Source organism: Bradysia coprophila (genome assembly GCF_014529535.1).
Source record: "Bradysia coprophila strain Holo2 chromosome IV unlocalized genomic scaffold, BU_Bcop_v1 contig_84, whole genome shotgun sequence".
Taxonomy (NCBI): domain Eukaryota; kingdom Metazoa; phylum Arthropoda; class Insecta; order Diptera; family Sciaridae; genus Bradysia; species Bradysia coprophila.
In genome coordinates, this window is record NW_023503376.1 from 1,078,730 (window position 1) to 1,098,340 (window position 19,611).

The window sequence follows — 19,611 nt, forward strand, 5'->3', positions numbered from 1 at the left end:
CAAGCTATATTTTTGGGAAATATATTTCGTAAAATATCATCTAAATACCCGTATCGTATAACTTTTTCATGCAAATAACAGGCACGATAGTTAACACATAGGTAAGTCTAGTTGATAATTTCCACTGTCGAAAAGAATAAATTGGTTTTTCTTCTTTTTTGTTCGCAAAAATGAATGCGATACATTGCAAAAAATGTCGCTAAAGCTCGTTGTGTGTAATACAACTCGATGGTATTTGCTTGTTTTACATCCAGATACAATAATTTTATAATATAGCTAAGTTGTCAATTTTTATAAATTTTATAAATTAAATCATAAACCAAGGCGTTTCGGACAAATTAGAGAAAATTTCCCTTTACAAACTAAATTTTAAAACTAGGTGTTTCACGCAGTTCGGAGTAGATTTTCCTTTTACGAAACTTTTTTTGAGTCTTAGACGTTTCACATATATTAGAGTAGATTAGTGCTGGAGGTCTACTTTCGCGATGTTTTGCGATGCATGGAGGGGTATGTATGATGGATGTGGACTGTCAGGGATGTATGAATTAATTAGGAAGACAAAAATCAGGAATCCAATAATCAGTAGACAAAAATCAGGAAACATTATTCAGGAAACACAAATCAGGAAAAATTAATCAGGAACTACACTTATTAGGAAGCATTAAGCATTAAGAAAACCATGAATCAGAAATTGTAATGAGCTCAATGAGCATTGGTCATATGCTCGACTATTCCCGGATATAGTCGATGTACTCGAATAAAGCAGACGACGTCCTCTAATATAGTCGATGTCCTCAAATATAGTCGATGTTCTCGAATATAGTCGATGTTCTCGAATATAGTCGATGTTCTCGAATATAGTCGATGTCACGTAATATAGTCGACATCCTCGAATGTAGTCGATGTTCTCTAATATAGTCGATATCCTCGAATATAATCGATGTCCTCGGATTTAGTCGACATCCTCGAATATAGTCGACTTCATTGAATATAGAAGATGTTCTCGAATATTGTCGATGTCCTCGAATATAGTCGATGTCACGTAATATAGTCGACATCCTCGAATGTAGTAGAAGTCCTCTAATATAGTCAACTTCTTTGAATATAGTAGATGTCATCTACTATAGTAGATGTCATCTAATATAGTCGATATCCTCGAATATAGTCGATGTCACGTTATATAGTCGACATCCTCGAACGTAGTCGATGTCCTCGAATATAGTCGATGTCCTCTACTATAGTCGATGTTCTCGAATATAGTCGATGTCTTCTACTATAGTCGATGTTCTGGAATATAGTCGATGTCCTCGAATATAGTCGATGTCCTCGAATATAGTCGATGTCCTCGAATATAGTCGATGTCCTCGAATATAGTCGATGTCCTCGAATATAGTCGATGTCACGTAATATAGTTGACATCCTCGAATATAGTCGATGTCCTCTAATATAGTCGATATCCTCGAATATAATCGGTGTCCTCGGATTTAGTCGACATCCTCGAATATAGTCGACTTCATTGAATATAGAAGATGTTCTCGAATATTGTCGATGTCCTCGAATATAGTAGATGTCACGTAATATAGTCGACATCCTCGAATGTAGTAGAAGTCCTCTAATATAGTCAACTTCTTTGAATATAGTAGATGTCATCTACTATAGTAGATGTCATCTAATATAGTCGATATCCTCGAATATAGTCGATGTCACGTTATATAGTCGACATCCTCGAACGTAGTCGATGTCCTCGAATATAGTCGATGTCCTCTACTATAGTCGATGTTCTCGAATATAGTCGATGTTCTCGAATATAGTCGATGTTCTCGAATATAGTCGATGTTCTCGAATATAGTCGATGTCCTCGAATATAGTCGATGTCCTCGAATATAGTCGATGTCCTCGAATATACTAGATGTCATTGAATATAGTCGACATTCTCGAATATAGTCTACTTCATTGAATATAGAAGATGTTCTCGAAGATAGTCGATGTCCTCAAATATAGTAAATATATTTGTAGATGTCATCTAATATTGTCGATGTACTCGAATATAGTCGATGTCTTCTAATAAAGACGATGTACTCGAATGTAGTCGACATCCTCGAATATAGTCGACATCATCGAATGACGAGTTATTGGTGAGAGTCTATGCAACTCTCATGGAAAAAAAAACTAATTTTTCTTCCAACTTTTCATATTTTTCGTGTTACTTGTTTTATGTTTTCCCAATTTCACATTTTCCCAATATTTGGTTTCGTAAATATTTTTCCTAATTTACGTTTCGTAAAAATTTTTCCTGATTTTTGGTATTCTGAATTAAAATTTTCCTGATTAATGAGTAATACCGACTGTCAGATCCCCGGTAATTCTCTATAATGTTTCACTATATTGAAAATACATAAAGTAACTAGTTTGACTGCATGCACAGTAATATTTAAGTGCTAACATTTAGGACAGTCATGTAATGTGTGTTAATGATAATGACAATGATGTCCTCTATGGTCCTGCAGAGAACTTGAAACTAGTCAAGGCAAAGGCGCAGTTAGATGTCATGTATGACTGCTACTATCGCTTTTAAAAAGCTGTCTAATTGGAAGTGGATCCAGATGTGAAGTGTGAGTCAGTCCAGTCCACTTTCGCAGTCCCAAATAAATAATTGAATTAATTTTACAATGTTTCGTGATTTGGAGGCTTTAGTAGAAACGTGAAAAACTGTTGCGCTATGCGTTGGTGAAAGTAAGACAGAAAATTATTTACAAAAGGGTGAATCAATATTAATATTATGTTATGATGTTTCTCGGTTTGTAGTAGCATGAATTTCAAGTTTTGAAAGCCCTTAACAGATAGAGTTCCCTCTCATCTTTAATAATTACCGCAAAAAATATATCAGGAGTCAAAGAAAGCTAATCCTACCAGTGTAGACTATTTGAACGCTCAGCGCAGCGCGAAATTTTATTCCGCCATTTTTTGAGCGTTCAAATAGTCAAATAGTCAAAAAATGGCGGAATAAAATTTCGCGCTGCGCTGAGCGTTCAAATAGTCTACACTGGTAGGATTGGCTATTCGCCCGCGCGGACAAATAGTCTGGACTCACGGGAATGGCTATTTGACCGCGCGTTCAAATAGTCTACACTGCTAGATCTGGCTATTCGCCCGCTAGCGGTCAAATAGTCGTCACTGCTAGGAATGGCTATTTGCCCGCGCGGTCGAATAGCATCACTCTTTCTTTAGACCACGAATACAAAATTCAAAGTTTATCTGCTTCCACTCACACGACCGACCGGTGAGCTGGTCATATGTATCGGAAAAACGTCGGAGAAACAGCAAGACAGGGAGCGGAAACAAGACTGCAAAGATGCTCGAAATTCAAAGCCATTGCTTCCGCTGACGAAACTTCGAGGGAGTATGACTTCGACCTTCATGACTCCTTCTACAGGTTATGGCCCTTTCTATACATACCACCATAAATCAAAAGATTCGAGGTAATTTTTGGATTTATAGGGCGCAACGGTTGGTCCAAACTCTGTACAGAGATTAAGAGGCATCGGTGCTTTGCTGAAAAGCATACATTTGGGCGTTTTTGGGTGTTAGCTTTAAATAAAAATTAGTTTTGGTTGTACCAATTTGACCAGCCCTGCTCCCGTTTCTCAGAGCCACATTCGTGGTAGTTATTGGGGTCGTACATTTTTCGAAAAGGATTCTGATGAAAAGATATCATCAAAAATAAAATACGAGTCGGAGACCCACAAATGTAGGCTACAATTTTAGCTAAGTACCGATGCCTCCTAATGTTGGGTACACTAAGCCTGTGAAATCGATTCTCAACGAAAAAACCTCATTTGCTCTAGTGTTGTTGGCATAATTTATTTTAATTAATTTTAGTTCAACAAATTATTGATGATTATTCAGTCACATACACACATCATAATGCACACAATTCACGCGCACACAAATCACCAGTTAAATTGACACAATAAATTATCGAAACATTTTTTTTTTTGATTTGTCTTCAATGACTCTTCGCGCGGTAAAGTTAAGATAATTTTGAGTAAGATGGAGGCGAAAATTTCTTGCGCAGAAATTTGATGACATAGAGTGGTAGACAGGATACTAACGTAATCACAGACACTTTCCATAAGAAGTCCCACGACCAAATGAATTCCCAATCTGAAACAAAAATTAATTTTACAATTGCTACGCATGGCGAAGACCTTGCAGTCGACAGGGCCAGACTGGCACATCAGGCGATTTTTGATGCGACAGGCGATTTTTATTAGAACTAACGCCCGATCACCCAATATGACCAGTCCGAGTCTGGTATAGTCGACGTATCTTACCGAAATATTCATGCAGAACTGCTAACGAAATTAGGTAAAGAAGCAAACTAAATATCTCAGCTAGGACCATCAATCTGTAAGGAGACGAGAGAACGAAGTTGAAATATTGCTTCGAACGAAACAATCGCCGATTTATTACTGACCTGTGCCATGTCCTTATTGTTAGTGCAACCATTATTAGTTCAGTTAGTATTAAAGCGGAGAAACTTATGGCTACGATGTGTATAAATTCATCCTCGAACAGAATTAAGGCTCCGTACATGATGACGCCACCTGAAATCGAATTTGAATTAATTTGTGCAATTGCGATAACGCTTCGCCTTCACTCACCCTGATAAATGCTGATCAGCACCCACATGAAAAAGGTCTTGTAGCTCAAACTCCTTCCTTTCGACAATTCTTTATACAGTTCCGGATAGGTGACCGCAATGTACGAGCTTATATCCTGATCCAGTACGAGCGAGAACACTGGAAACATTGTGTAGAGAGTTGCGTATCCCACCTGATTCCAGAGAACAGAAAGAAAAAAAACCGAAATTTCACTGACTATCGTGCATTTGCTTCCCAAATCTGGACATTACCTGTAGTAGGGCCTGATACAGCGCAACGGATGACAAGTAAAAAACGGCCGAAAAAACGGCTTGCATCGTTGAAATGATAAGACCACGATGAATAACGAATTGTGATAAGGCTGCGGATCTTTTGTACGAACGTCTTCCATGCACCAGGAGCAGTTTCGAAATGTACGAAAATGATGGAATGCTAAAATCACCGGCCAATGACGCTTGTCGACCCTCTCTGCCTTCGATGCCAACGCCTTGGACACGAGATCAAATTTTACAATCTTTTTCCTCCCCACCAAAAACTGCAAGGACATCTCACCCGCATCCGATTGTTGAATCATGGAAACGTCATTGCCACCATCGCCAACCGCACATGCTCGTTTACCGGTATGTCGCTGAATTAGGGAAACCACTTGCGCTTTTTGTGTTGGACTACATCGACAACAGACCACTGCTGGACTGGCTGTGGCCAGTTCCATGAACTCGTCTTGATAGTACTGCAGACACACTTCGAGGCTTTCACCCGACACAACCAATGCACAATCTTGTTTGCGACGAAATTGATTTAATTCTAAATGGGCGTCCGTTCTGATGGAGAAACGTTGTGTGTAATCCGGTGTCGCCACGGACAGATCGTTTACTTACCTCGTCAGCACACTTTTCAGAACATGAAGTGATTGATTCCTTCCGACCAAGTGCGAACTCTTTGCAATGCAAGTGGCAGTCTCCAGTTTATCACCCGTCAGCATCCAGATTTTAATACCAGCGTTGCGTAGCAGTTCCAATGTTGGCCGAACTCGGTCTTGTAGACGATCTTCAACTCCTGTTTCATGAAACAATTTTGGATGTGAGTCCAGAACCACTACACAGACGCGTAAAGTCACTCACCAGTAAGACACAACAATTCCATTTCTCGTTCCAACGATTCAATCACGGCAGACACTTTGATTATTCGATCAGTTACACTCAATCGAGCTGCATTGTATCTGGTCTGCAAAATTATCGAGAAAAATCAACTTGCTGAATCAACCGCGAAACCATCCCAGACGCACTACCAACCTCAAAATCATTGTATTGATCCTCTGTCAAACTTTTCTTAGCCACAACCAGCGTTCGCAGTCCTTCTCTGGCCATATTACCGCTTTCCTCATTCAACCAGTCGTTGTACTGAACGATTGCGGCCATCACAACATCGGCGCCCTTCAAATAGAACGTTATTTCGCCGGTCTTCACATCCTTGACGATGATTCCCATTCGTTTGCTTTCGGAAGTGAACGGAAACACTTGCAGAATCAAATACTTCATGAGCCCATTGCTCAGTGAGTTCAACGATGCTGTACTGCTGGTGCTGCTCGATGGTGAATTAATGTCCGACTTGCTCGAATCGTTCGATAAAATCGTAACGGCCGTGTTAATTGACGTACTCTCGGCGTTCAAGGAATTTTTCGAGAGCTTCGGATTTGTGAATGGATTTCGTAACTGGAGTGTCATCGAGTTTAGGTTCCTAGCAACCAACGCTAGTCCGATCTGTGATCAAAACGTTTAAATTAAGAGACTGGGCTTTCCAAGTATAAACACCAAACTATCACCTGCTCCGTCCATTTCACCAAAGCAATTTCATCCGGACTGGACGCTTGGTATGTAACCTCCTCTTTTTCCGTTTCGATTTCAATTCGTTTCGATGGCGATCCGCGTTTGCTCTCGACTTCATTCGATTTATTGTCATACACCGGCGTTACGTTGTGACATAATGCCAACGCCTTTACGGCCTCCCAGACTCGCCATCCTTCAGGACGTCGCATGCGAGTACCGGTGAAACCTGACGGATGTTTTACCGGTGACACCTCCAAGTTATTTATGTTCGCACTCAATGACTGTATGGTCGATGCCACCTAAATAATTCGGGAAGATTGCTTTCAGATTCCTGGTAAGCATGAGAGATTGAAGAAGTCTGCTCACCTCATCGAATGAGTCGTTTCCGTAGGCAACAGTTCCCAGGTGAATTTTCTTGAAAACCATTTCATTTTGCGTCAGGGTCCCCGTTTTATCGGTCAAAAGATACGAAATCCTGCCAAGCTCTTCCGGAATTGTCGTAGATCGAACAACAGTGCCTGGTAAAATGAAAGGGTCAGCACGACGATCGCTGAAAATTGAATTCGTTCCATACCTGGAATTTCGGGATCATTTTGTATTTGATACGAGTAGAACGCTTTGCCCATGTCCAAATTAACGCGAAGACTGATGGGAATGATGTACGAAAACAACAGCACAAAGCGGAACATGTACCGGTACCACGGACCGTTGAAACCTTTCAGACACATCATTGCCAAACTGAGACCAATCACGGCGCAGAACAAAACTTTCGTCAGTCCGTTTATCTCCATGTCGAGCAGTCCAACCTTGGACCGTGGTTGCGAATTGTTCATCACACTTCGAGTTTCACAACCCGTATAGACAACGATTCCCGTAGCTGTTCCAGCAGCAACAACCGTATTCGCCCAGATTGTATTTTCAACGTCCAAACTCTCTTCTTCCGAACTGGTTTGCTTGGCAAATGTTCCAATGAAAGAATGAATGTCCCGTTGCGGTTTCTCGATGTAAATGGTTGCGTCAATGTTAAACAACTCCGAGTCGTTCGCCAATTTCTGTGTGGCCGGCACAGCCAGTCGAAGCTTCCAGTCAGTTTCGCCGTCGAGTTGATCGGTACGAACGAAAACCGCACCACTTTTATCGCTGGTTCGCAGTAGAACTAAATCAGCCGGAACTCGTTCGTCTTTCTCGACCACTATAATATCGCCCACCTAATCGAAAAGCAAATGATTTGTCACTGAAGCAATGACGGTCTCATGTTGGTAAGTGATTTTTACCTTCAATTTTGATGAAGGAACTGACTCGGTCTGTTGATTGGGTCCCGATAGTTTTGTGTATTTCTGTGAGTTTACTTCTCGATCACGTTTATGCCGCCTCAAATCGTCAATAGCCTCACGACATATGGTTACGGTCAATACGAAACCCTACAATCGAGAACATTAGGAATGTTGTCCCGACGTTTTGTCGATAAGACAGAAATGTTACCAATGGTCCCCAGTATGTGTATAAATAGCCTATACGAATGTCCGGTATGAATTGACTCAGTGCCATGATAAGAAAGTACAAATTGAGAAAAAATCGAAATTGTTCGAACAGTACCAGCGGTAAAAATGTTATGAAGTTGTATTTCTGTGGACGTAGAATCACCAATAGATCATAGCCGCTAGAGGGTCGTTTTAAACGGGATAGGCTTACCTGATTTCGAATTTTATTCGGTGGGAATTTCTCCTCACAAACTTGTCCGACTTTAATGGATCTGGCTCGAAGTTCACGAGGCGAACACCATCGACGGAATGCCCAGCACCAACAGCTGAAAGCGACAAAAGAACGTTAAATGATTCGTTATACGGAAGGTTACTTCCCCAAAATGAACGGTATTCGGTCAAAATAACCCCACCAAAATAACGAATTGTAGTAATAACTAATGTCAAAAAAATTATTGGAAAAATGACGAGATGACCAGTATATCGACAAAATTCGAGGATATCGACAGAATTCGAGGATATCGACTAAATTCGAGTCTATCGATAGTATTCGAGTCTATCGACTATATTCGAGGATATCGACTATATTCGAGGATATCGACTATATTCGAGGATATCGACTATATTCGAGAATATCGACTATATTCGAGGATATCGACTATATTCGAGGATATCGACTATATTCGAGGATATCGACTATATTCGAGGATATCGACTATATTCGAGGATATCAACTATATTCGAAAATATGACTATATTCTAGTGTATCGACAGAATTCGAGGATATCGACTATATTCGAGAATATCGACTATATTCGAGGATATCGACTATATTCGATTATATCGACTATATTCGAGGATATCGACTATATTCGAGGATATCGACTATATTCGATGATATCGACTATATACGAGGATATCGACTATATTCGATGATATCGACTATATTCGAGGATAACGTCTGCAAAGTATGAAAAAGCTCGCCGCTTTTAAATTATAAGAAAACGAGTTCGAGACTGACCCTAAATATTATGGGTAATTATCAGTGTTTTGTCCTCTTTTTTTTCACCGGGGTTATTTTGGTAGTAGTTATTTTGTCTCGTCGATATTTTATTGGGGTTATTTTAACCTAGAGCCAAATAAACCATGTACCCATGCGAAAGTATAATGCGACGCAGAAACAAAGGAAAAGACTAGCACAATAACTAAATATACTGTTAAAGGTGCTGATATACTGATAGCAGAAATGGGTGTAACTATCCAGATTTTCACTTAACGCAGCAATTGTACAAAACTTAAAATATTTTTTGAAATGAGAAAATCGATCTAATTCACAGATGAGGTGATTTGGTTACATGACTGCTGTTAAATACAATGCGCCCACAGTTTTAATATGTTTACAAAGTATTCCATTGCACAATCGAGTTTCGATCGGTTTGCCAATGACGATGAATCGTAAACGAAAAACAAAAACAAAAAGAAAACTCAACATTTACCTAAAGAGATACCATCGTCTCTTGGATTTTGTTATCAATGGTATTGTCTCTTTTGCCATCGGTGTTGTTGGCGTAATTCCATCATCCATTATCGATTGACTCGGTTGGTACTGTACGAGTTCCACTTTGAATTATTTTCTTATTTAATCGTAAGATCGTAAAAGTTAAAACATTATTTTGTCGGGGATATCGCAACGATTGGTCGACGATATATGAAAATTGAGTCAAATTTAAGAATTTTTTTTTTTTTTGCGTTATAAATATTTCTTTCTACTTCTCTACTTTATAACAATGAAATGTCAAGTTGGATGTGTCATCATCAACATTCTAATAGGAAAAAAATTACTCTGTGCATACAATGCAAAATATTCGAATTCTATGTTCGAATTCCAGTGATGTGTTTTAGCGCCTGGATTTGAAAGTGTCTATCAGTACGGAAAACCCAAAACCATATTTGTCATTTAAAACCAAGAGACACAACAGTATTTTACATGACAAGGGATAAAAAGATGAAAAGTAGAGTTTTCGTGTAAAATTTGTTGTCGAGGTCAATTATTATTATTTCGTATGGTACAGATTACATGAACACAATTTTCCTCTTTATAGAAAAAAGAACAGCAAGAATAGAATTCTCTAAGTCGTTGAAACGTGAAAGTCAATTAGAGGAAAGAGAGTATACCAAGAATAACATTGAAAAATCAAAAAAAAACAGTAATCACAGTTTGATGTCTAAAAGTCGTATCCACTGTATCGCTTCGAGTGTGACTTTGTGTAGTTCGGAAATTCCACCGTCAAATTTTCTAGTGACGCATTCGTTTATGATGTGATCAGTGGTTTGAATGATGTTTCGATCGCAGTCGCAATATGGAGAGTTGGACACGTCCCATATCAGTCAAAAACACTCAAAAGAGTAAAAGTGACGCAAGTCCCTGTGCATACTTCCAAAACAACTGATATCGCTGGATGTGACGCATTCTGCGCTTGTACGCAAAAACTGTAACAGGAAAAATTTGACCAAAGAAATTCTAGAAACAAAATTTTACCAAAAAAATTTTGCGTCACAAGTGGCAGATGGTTCGGACGTATTAGGACATATTCTTGCCTATTTTAAAAAATTTCTTAAAAGTACTTTCCTCAACATCTGCCACTTGTGACGCAAAATTTTTTTGGTAAAATTTTGTTTCTAGAATTTCTTTGGTCAAATTTTTCCTGTTACAGTTTTTGCGTACAAGCGCAGAATGCGTCACATCCAGCGATATCAGTTGTTTTGGAAGTATGCACATGGACTTGCGTCACTTTTACTCTTTTGAGTGTTTTTGACTGATATCAGTTCTTTTGGAAGAATTAGTAGATTGAAAAAATTTAAAAAATTTGAAAAAATTTAAAAAATTTGAAAAAAATGAAAAAATTTGAAAAAATTGAAAAAAATTGAAAAAATTAAAAAAATTTGAAAAATTTAAAAAAATTAAAAAATTTTAAACATTTAAACAATTTAAAAAATTTAAAAAAAATAAAAAATTTTAAAAAAAATAAAAAATTTGAAACATTTAAAAAATTTTAAAAAATTTTGTAAAATTTAAAAAATTTGGAAAAATTTCAAAATTTAAAAAATACTAAATTTAGGAAAAAAAATTGAGGCGAGCAGAGCTTACCAAATACCAAAAGCGAACAAATTTGTTCTACCATACCCATCCACACACACTTAAAGGTGTTCTTATATGGGGCCGGGGCCTATATGAGAACTTCGAGGAGCCCTAGCTCCGAAACGAGGCCGGTTCCGCCCAAATTTTTTTTTCTGGAATGTCTTAGAATGACGACTAGAATCTACTCTCAAAATTTCAACAAAATCTAAAGAAGACTTTAGAAGATAGGAAACACGGACGGACGGACGGACTAACAAAGTAACGTAGGATTTTTTCATTTCGTTTAAAGTACTGAAATTGACCAAAATGTATGGAAATGGGGCTTCTTGGAAGATTTTTTGCGTGGCCAAATTTTAAGCTGCGAGAACGTGTGATAGCTCGTTGAACTCGTACGGACGCCTAGTTTTTTTTAATGTTAATTTGGAGTCATTTGTATTTGAATTGTGGAACTTCAATATTTGCTGTATATATGGTTCTGCAGTCTATGACAAAAAAAATTTTTTGAAATTTTTTCTAGTAATAGGACTTGCGTCACGGGCGCTATGCTAACGCGCGAGCATGATTGTGGAGCATATCGGCGCTACGACCATGCCCAGTTCTAAAACGGTTGATCTGGCACCATGTATTCCGGCTTTCGTCCATTCCGTTAAGCTTTTCCGTAGGATCGTTGATTAGGGAATTATTTCGTACATTTTCCCGGTGCCAGGACTCTCTCCACTTGTCCAGAATATCGAAAGTGTAATTTTCAGAGTGTCGAGGTCAATAAACACACGAAAACGAGACTCTTCATCCTTTTATCCCGAGTTATGTAATGGATTTTACATGCTGATGGCATCGAAAGAAGTGCTTGAAACACGAAAAGTATGTAATGGTTTTCATCGCATGTAGAGTATGTAAATAACTATTGTGCCACTGAGAATTGAAATACGACGGATTTCTTTACCGAACACTAGATTGAAAAGTCAAAAATTTCAAAACTAAGTGTTTGTATGAGTTATTACAACATTCGTTTTAGAAAATGCAATGCAATGTGATCGACAGGCGTCCCACTTGTCCGAAATGTCCGAAATTTCACACATTTGTCCGAAATTGTCCGAAATTGTCCGAAATGTCCGAAATTTTCTCTAAGATTTGATCAGAATTAAATATTGAAACTATAAAAGCCCCTAAATAAAAAAATCGCCTGCGGCGCTCTTCATAGTACTTTTAATTGCAGTTTCATTCCATCAATACTTTGTCCCTAATTAAGTAGTTATTAAGCTTTTATCCGATCAAATATTTCAATAAGAAGCTTTAACTCCCCTGCATCACATATTGGCTGACTCCAATATCTTTTTAAAGCATTTATTCAGTATGGGCACAACTGAACAGTTTCAATTACATCAATAGATGCGAGTATGCTTTCGAATTTTTAATGCAAGAGTAGGAAAGTATGTATAAATTCCAGATAGATTTACTTCAAATCAATTACAAAGCCTCATCGGCGCATCGAACATCTGGAATCAAAATTTAAATGTTGACGTAGAGAGCAGAAATTATAAGTAACATCTCCATACAAAGTATATGAAGGGTCAACTTATAATTTTAACTTGTAACGAAAAGTAAAAATCGCAATCTCCCTATTATTGCTTCCATGAAATACATGCGACTGATGTTTGAGAGGTCAGTGTGTCAAGTTTAATGTTCGTATAAAATTTGCGGAATGGAAACTCTACCTAACGGAACCAATGCGGTAAAAACTGTTTCGCCTGAAAGTATTAAGGAAGAAACCCATCCCGTTTTAAACCTGGTTAGATTTATTCGTAAATATTTCAGAATCTCTATTCAGGTTTCTGATCAGTACAGCTGCAGGTCACATCAAAGTAAACTTCGAAAAAATTCTCTAGTTTAGAGAACTTCAACTTACGTATTTCCTGATCAACTCATATAAAACCTCAGGGGTTTTTAGTGGGATGGACTAACAGACTTTTTCTTTTAAGATTTATTAAAAATTGGAAAAAAATTGTCCGAAATATTTGCAGGAAATGTCCGAAATTTTTATAAAATTGTCCGAAATGTCCGAATTTCGGACAAGGCAAAATTTAGTGGGACGCCTGGTGATCGATCAAATTCGAAGAAAGATTGTAATCGATCCACTCGTATGGAAAACTTGGGTCTAGTGTTTGAAAAAATCATTACAATACTTGTAACACAACATACTATTTCCTAACTAGTGTTAAAATATCGCGACTTCGTCGGCCGTTGCAGAAATACCTATCACTTAACTGGGGAGAAAAAGTGAAAAGTAAAGTTTACATATGAAATTTTGTTGATCCGAGGCGAAGCCGATGTCAATAATGACAAGCAAACATAACTATTTACTCCCGAGTTACATACTGCGCTTTACTAGCTAAAACTATCGAAAGTTCATGGAATTTATGGTTTGCTCCAAAAACGCACAATTAACTGTGAATTACAAAAACGATTCTAACAACCAAGAAAATGATTCGGATGCTTCGAACTTCTTTAATTTTAGACTTTTTTTTTGCTATTCCAACAACACTAGGCCCACTTTTGGGCGGGTCAGGTCCATCGACTGACAATTTTTTCAATATATCCATTATAATTTTAAGGTCAGGTTAAACTTACGAAGCATGGCAGATCACTGTACTGATACGACAACCTTCACTTGATTTCAACTTATGTTGTCATAAGCTCTATTCCTAAAGGTTTATTGTAGGGCCTAGCACATTAATATTTGTCAATGACACGCAAAATTTTTAGTCAACCATAAATCATAAATTAAATGCAACGACTCGTGTGAATAGCACCTCTCGCTTCGCTCTGGCCGCAAACTTCATACTCGTATGAGTTTTCTATTATTCTGTTTCGTCGTATTTTTGTTAACTTTAACTAGAGTAGGTGCGAATATGGAACGATGAGACGACTGTTTCACTATGGTACAAAATTAAAAAGTACGATAGATGTTCTTCTGTTATACACTTATGTACAAAAATGGCAGTCCCCCGATACTTACGAATAAAATGTTACGACTGGTGTGAATTACGGCCCTCGCTTCGCTCTCGTGGGAGTATTAAAATATTCAGGTTGATAGTTTTTGAATGTCATTCCATAAATTTAGATGGGTCAGAAATAGATTAAGGTTAGCTCGCTCAGTAAGCATTTATTCCCTTGACTGAAAGTCAGGGTCTTACACCAGAAAATACCGAAAAATGTGGGTAACAAAAAGGTTCACTGTGATTGAAAATGTATGAAATGGTATGAAAAACGTTAAATGTGGGTAACAAAAAATCGTTGAGGGCACGATAACTTGAGTAATTTTTAACCAATTTGGATGAATCTTTATTTTAAATGTGTGGAAGTAAAATACCGAGGCTAAGTTCGAAGATGGGCTATGTGGGACGAAGGATCTGGAAGCTATCCGAGAAAAACGGGATTTTATACTGTTGATCAGAGCCTCAATTAAAAAAGATTACTTTGATGAAATTTGATTTTGTTTAGTAGTGTGGGTAAATCCCATCTTCTAAATTGTAAACATCTCTTCCTAAAAACTTGATAGTTGACCATCAAATTTGATAGTTGACTATCAAATTTGATAGTTGACTAACAACTTGATAGTTGACTATCAAGTTGTTTGTCATTTATCAAGTAGGTAGTTTTTTACTCCTTTTACAACCACATATTACGCCAGCAAAATGCCTGTTATCAAATTAGCACACTTTGATTAAAAAGTGTAAGAAATTTTAATAAAAAAGTTAAATTTTTGCAGGGAATATAAGATGAATTATCTCAACAAATTTTTGAAGATTTTTTTTAAATACATGGAATTAAGTGAATATTGTAAAAATTTTACGAGTGTGAAGTTTGCGGCCAGAGCGAAGCGAGGGCCGTAATTCACACAAGTCGTGACATTTTATTCACGATTGATTGAAGGTTTTGTGAATGGGAAATCGAGGGATTATTTTTTCTCGGTCTACCAATAAATTTCTCCTTTTACAAATATTTTTCATCCCTTTACCATTATAGAGTGGTACCAATTTACCGAAAATATTGGTAAACTGAGATATTTTTAACGATGAACCAAAAACTAATTAAGTTCATTTATTACCATGTCACCATATTAAGTACAGGGGAACTTTTTTTTACGCAAAATTGTAAGAGAAGAACATCTATCGCACTTTTTATTTTGTAAAAAAGTCATCGTTCCACATTCACAAAACAAACTTCGCATCTACTCTGATGTAAAAAAAATGCAATCAAACAGAATAATAGACAGCTCATACGAGTGGGAAGTTTACGGCCAGAGCGAAGCGAGTCATATTTTATTTATGATTTGAGGTTGATGCTCAAAAAGTGGTCAAAAATAATTCCACCTTACCCTCGATGGTTTACAAGGAACAAAAAATTGTCAAATTTTACTGTCATTTGCCTGGAGTCATTAATATAGTAAATATGTTATGTATTAAATGTGACAAGTTTTCATGAATACGTCAAAAATACATTTAGAAAAGTGTCAGTCAAGGGACCTGACCCGCCCAAAAGGTGGGACCTAGTTGTGTAGGTGGAAGCACGGGTGTTCAGGGATATGTATACTGTGCTAACTTGTTGTGCATAAATTAAAAAAAAACATTGGTATGAAACAAAGATAAACCGTTGGCACGTCATAATGAAGGTATAAAACAGGTATGGCCTATCGGCCGATTTATCTACACCGCACTCAAAATATTTATGTAAAAAAAAGTATAAAAATGAGTGCGTTTACAGAATCTCTTTGTACTCCAGGCTGATACGAGACCATTCCTGTATTATACTTTCATTGCCCATACCTTCCACATTGAAATGAAAGTATTGACCCGAAGTTATCCCGAGTTGTTTGTGCTGAGGACGTTGAAAGGAGTACTTTACTCATTCTGTTTATATCACAGTCGCAGCTTTTTCAGATTTACTTGTTGCTTGTAGGCATATACTCTACCTATAGTCTGAATTTATGGAACAAACCGATTTTCAAGTCAGCAATATGATAAATTTTCAGGCCAACAACACATTGATTGAGGTCTATCACAGTTCGAACACCTTACGTTTGATCAACACAAATTTAGAATTGAAGTGAGATAAGAAAATACCTTCTAATGTGCAACGTGTTTGAATTTCAAGCGTGCAATACAATTTAGCAATAGCTTCAGTCTGTGGTGGACATGGTGAATAAGTAAAGAGGAATTTATTTCAAAATTATCACGACGATTTGCACTAATCAATTTCTTGTGGATATATACAGCGGCATATGAGGCATATATGAATATAATAACATGATTCAAGAAACTCACCCGCAAAACATTCTTACGCAATTTCTCATTCTTCCCACACTGTGCTTCCTTCGATTCCTTGGTGTTTCAATTACGATTTCTCGTTTATTTATCGGTTCTAATAGCAGTTCCGTTTCAGAATCACTTTCATCAAAATCATTGCCATGAAAATGCATTTCCATGACTTTCAGCCACTAGACATTTAAAATTTACGATATATGCACGACACACTTTCCACTGCTTTTCTCGTTAGTCAGCTGGAAGACTTACTCAACACTTTGTGTTATCTTCGCTTCCATTAGTCATCACAACATTTTTAATTCAAGGTTCACATTCAATTTTGTTAAATCCTTCACTTGTTTTGTTTACATTTGGGTAAAAATTTTGAGACACTTTTCAGTAGAAAAATTTAAGTATTTAATGTCACTTTTCTCAGCAACAATTCGACGATTGTGAATTATTGCTTTTAATGACATGACAGACGGTCATGTTCGAATGTTCGAAACTTTACAATTTTTTAAAAGTATGGTGGAAGATCGGCGTATGCTCGTAATGGCAATAATACCAGGTATGGCCTATTCTTTTTGAACATACTCTTTATTCATGTCAAAATAATATAAAAATGAAAGCGCTGGAATTCGTTTTTAAAATCGTTTTCGTGTGGCTGTTGACCTCGGCTTCGCCTCGGGAATTCACACGAAAACTCTACTTTTCATCTTTGTATCCCTAGTCATGTAAAATACTATTTACAAAAGATCTATAGGAGCTATTTCGGTAGTTTGTCAAGCGAAAAATTGGTTTACTTCAGGACGTTCGCGAAATTTCACCGCGGTGTTTCTCAACTTAACAAATAATCTTACGATGTTTATGGCCACAAATTTATTTGAAAAATATTTTTTGTCTTCCCTAAATTGAGCTTCGTATTATAAAAACTGGTTCGGCTTTCGGTATTCATATTACTAAAATTTGTAATTGACTATGGGACAATTGGGTTGGCCTGTAGAGGCGCCACATTTTCTTTCATAGTACTTCATTCTCTGTACTGCGGCTTATTTTCATGTGAACCAACTTCACATTTTGTCATTACAGAACAAATGTGTGAACATATGAAGTTGGTTCACATGAAAATAAGCGCAGAAATTTTATGACAAAATGTACTAAAATATGGGAAAACTCTATTACAATTCTTCTTAGTTTCTAAACATCATTCTCCTATATGTACGTCAGAGTAGGTACTCATGAATTTGTGTCTCAAATTTGTTTTCAAAAATTCTCTGCCGTTATACGGGTCTGATACAATAAACTCTTCAGTCTTGAGTTCGATAAGTTCATCGAAGCAGCCTTTTAAAATCGTTTCCACTGTCTGTATGCAGAACACCAAATATGCGTTGCCTTCCGAACCTCTTGTCGTCATCAGCAATTCTAAGATTTTCATAATTCACGCTGTAAGTGCGGTCGAAATTCAAAATGGAAAGTGCGGAGGTCTTTTTAACGTAGCGTCATTTTCATACAAGTGAGCGTTGAATAGTTATTTGTGTTTGTTTTTGATTGTTTTGTGATTGTTTTTAGGCAATTTTGCGAGTTGTAGCCCGAACGAAAATGAGGAAATTTTGAGATTTTTCTCTGGTTTTCGACCCCTTACATGCAAATTTTTTTGAGTATCTGTTTTGGACAACTTTACAGCTCGCGAAATTGCTTAAAAACAATCGTCCAAAACAGATACACAAATAACTATTTCGGTTAACTTTTTCATTGATTCGTCGAATTTTTCAGGAATCTGATGTAATTCTTTGGGATCGATTTTGAAAAAAGAGGCAAAAGTATTCACGCCGTAAGTGTGCCTAAAATTTCAATTTTAAGTGAACGATTTGATGAAAAAGTGAACCGAAAAGTACATTTCAACGCTTCATTATATGAAAATAAATGATGGAATTTGTTTATGTACTGTCCGTTTGACAAGCGGATCGCCACGGTTCAGCAGTGGGTTTTGAACATTTGTTTTTTACACGTTGGCACACATGCTCTTGTCAGATTCAAGATTGTTTTTACGAAGGTTACGCTGATTATACTTTGTGAAAAAGGCCAATACCTTGCAAATATGTCACATCTTGGACAGAATTTGACACTGCAATATCTGCAACATGAAAAAACTAAATGTTCGAAACCCACTGAAACCCCGTGCTTCCATCTACGTAATATACACATACTAGGTGAGCCAATCTTAATCTATACCCAGATCGATTTACGACTGTTTATTATCGGTGAAACGTGAAACTCAGTGCAGTCAGCTGAATGTCAATATATGCACTCGTCACTAATTTTCATCCGCACGTTTTTGTGTTTCTAGATATTTTTTAACAATTGCGGCTTGTCAACTTTCGGCACCCTGGACTTTACTTAAATAGTCGTGGAAAATAAATTTCTAAAAATCTAGAATTCAGTTTTGGATTTTTAGAAATTTATTTGGAGGCATTCCTCGACTATTTAAGTAAAGTCCAGGGTGCCGAAAGTTGGAAAGCCGCAATTAATTTCAATGTATTAATTACAAAATTATTCCAATTAAGAGTCGATGAAATGATTAAATGTTGACGGCCTCTCATGATAAGATTGACTTTAAGTTATGCATAACTTTCATTGTTAATTCAGCTGATAAATATCTAATTACGTAATAAATACTCTGACGATGTTGTTGTGCACTTGTGCAAACTTAGTTTGAATGTTGGATAAAACAGGGGTAGACCATTAAGGTTCGTAAAGTTCGTGAGTATGGTAATTTCGTGAACTTTTAATCAATTTAATCAATGATGATACCCAACAAAAATCTCTTCGAGAAAAGTGTAACGCAGTCTTTGAAGTACAATTTCTAAAATGAATGATATCGCTAGAGTTGACGCTTTCAGCTTCGTTACGCAAAAATTAAATTTTACACCCAATTTTAGTTCAAACAGGCTGGCTTAGTTTTTCTCATCATCTGCCAAATAATTTTTACCAAAAAAAAATTTGACTGGAAACAACCAAAATTTTACCAAAAAAATCTGCGTCGCATGCGGCAGATAAATTTTCTTGCTGATCTGTTCCTGAACATTTGCCACTTTGCGACGCAGATTTTTTTGGTAAAATTTTGGTTGTTTCCAGTCAAATTTTTTTTTGGTAAAAATTATTTGGCAGATGATGCGAAAAACTAAGCCAGCTTGTTTG

At 37.0% G+C, this 19,611-nt stretch overlaps 1 protein-coding gene across 2 annotated transcripts; it reads right to left on the bottom strand.

Annotated features, from left to right (window-relative positions):
• Positions 1-3,826: 3,826 nt before the first annotated feature.
• Positions 3,827-16,813, bottom strand: LOC119072729 (probable phospholipid-transporting ATPase IIA). 2 transcript variants are annotated; one of them, XM_037178003.1, is made up of 16 exons: positions 16,435-16,813; positions 8,183-8,297; positions 7,973-8,116; positions 7,765-7,911; positions 7,065-7,698; positions 6,857-7,008; positions 6,487-6,789; positions 5,957-6,424; positions 5,786-5,888; positions 5,543-5,720; positions 5,217-5,485; positions 4,916-5,151; positions 4,665-4,836; positions 4,478-4,607; positions 4,335-4,408; positions 3,827-4,164 (listed from the first exon to the last, which is right to left on the bottom strand). In XM_037178003.1, exons 1-16 carry the CDS (start codon positions 16,593-16,595, stop codon positions 4,031-4,033), a joined length of 3,420 nt encoding a protein of 1,139 aa, XP_037033898.1. In that variant the 5' UTR covers positions 16,596-16,813; the 3' UTR covers positions 3,827-4,030. The 2 variants fall into 2 exon arrangements, with proteins under 2 accessions (XP_037033898.1, XP_037033899.1); XM_037178004.1 differs by lacking the exon at positions 16,435-16,813 and adding an exon at positions 9,468-9,783 and having other exon boundaries at positions 3,836-4,164.
• Positions 16,814-19,611: the final 2,798 nt, after the last annotated feature.

Bases quoted from the DNA above. Each gene is read 5' to 3' on its own strand.
- LOC119072729 (XM_037178003.1), bottom strand. From the start codon at position 16,595: ATGGAAATGCATTTTCATGGCAATGATTTTGATGAAAGTGATTCTGAA. The intron at 4,608-4,664 runs GTGAGTGAAGGC...ATTCGATTTCAG, and splicing joins GCTGATCAGCATTTATCAGG to GTGGCGTCATCATGTACGGA. The intron at 4,409-4,477 runs GTCAGTAATAAA...GTCTCCTTACAG, and splicing joins ACAATAAGGACATGGCACAG to ATTGATGGTCCTAGCTGAGA.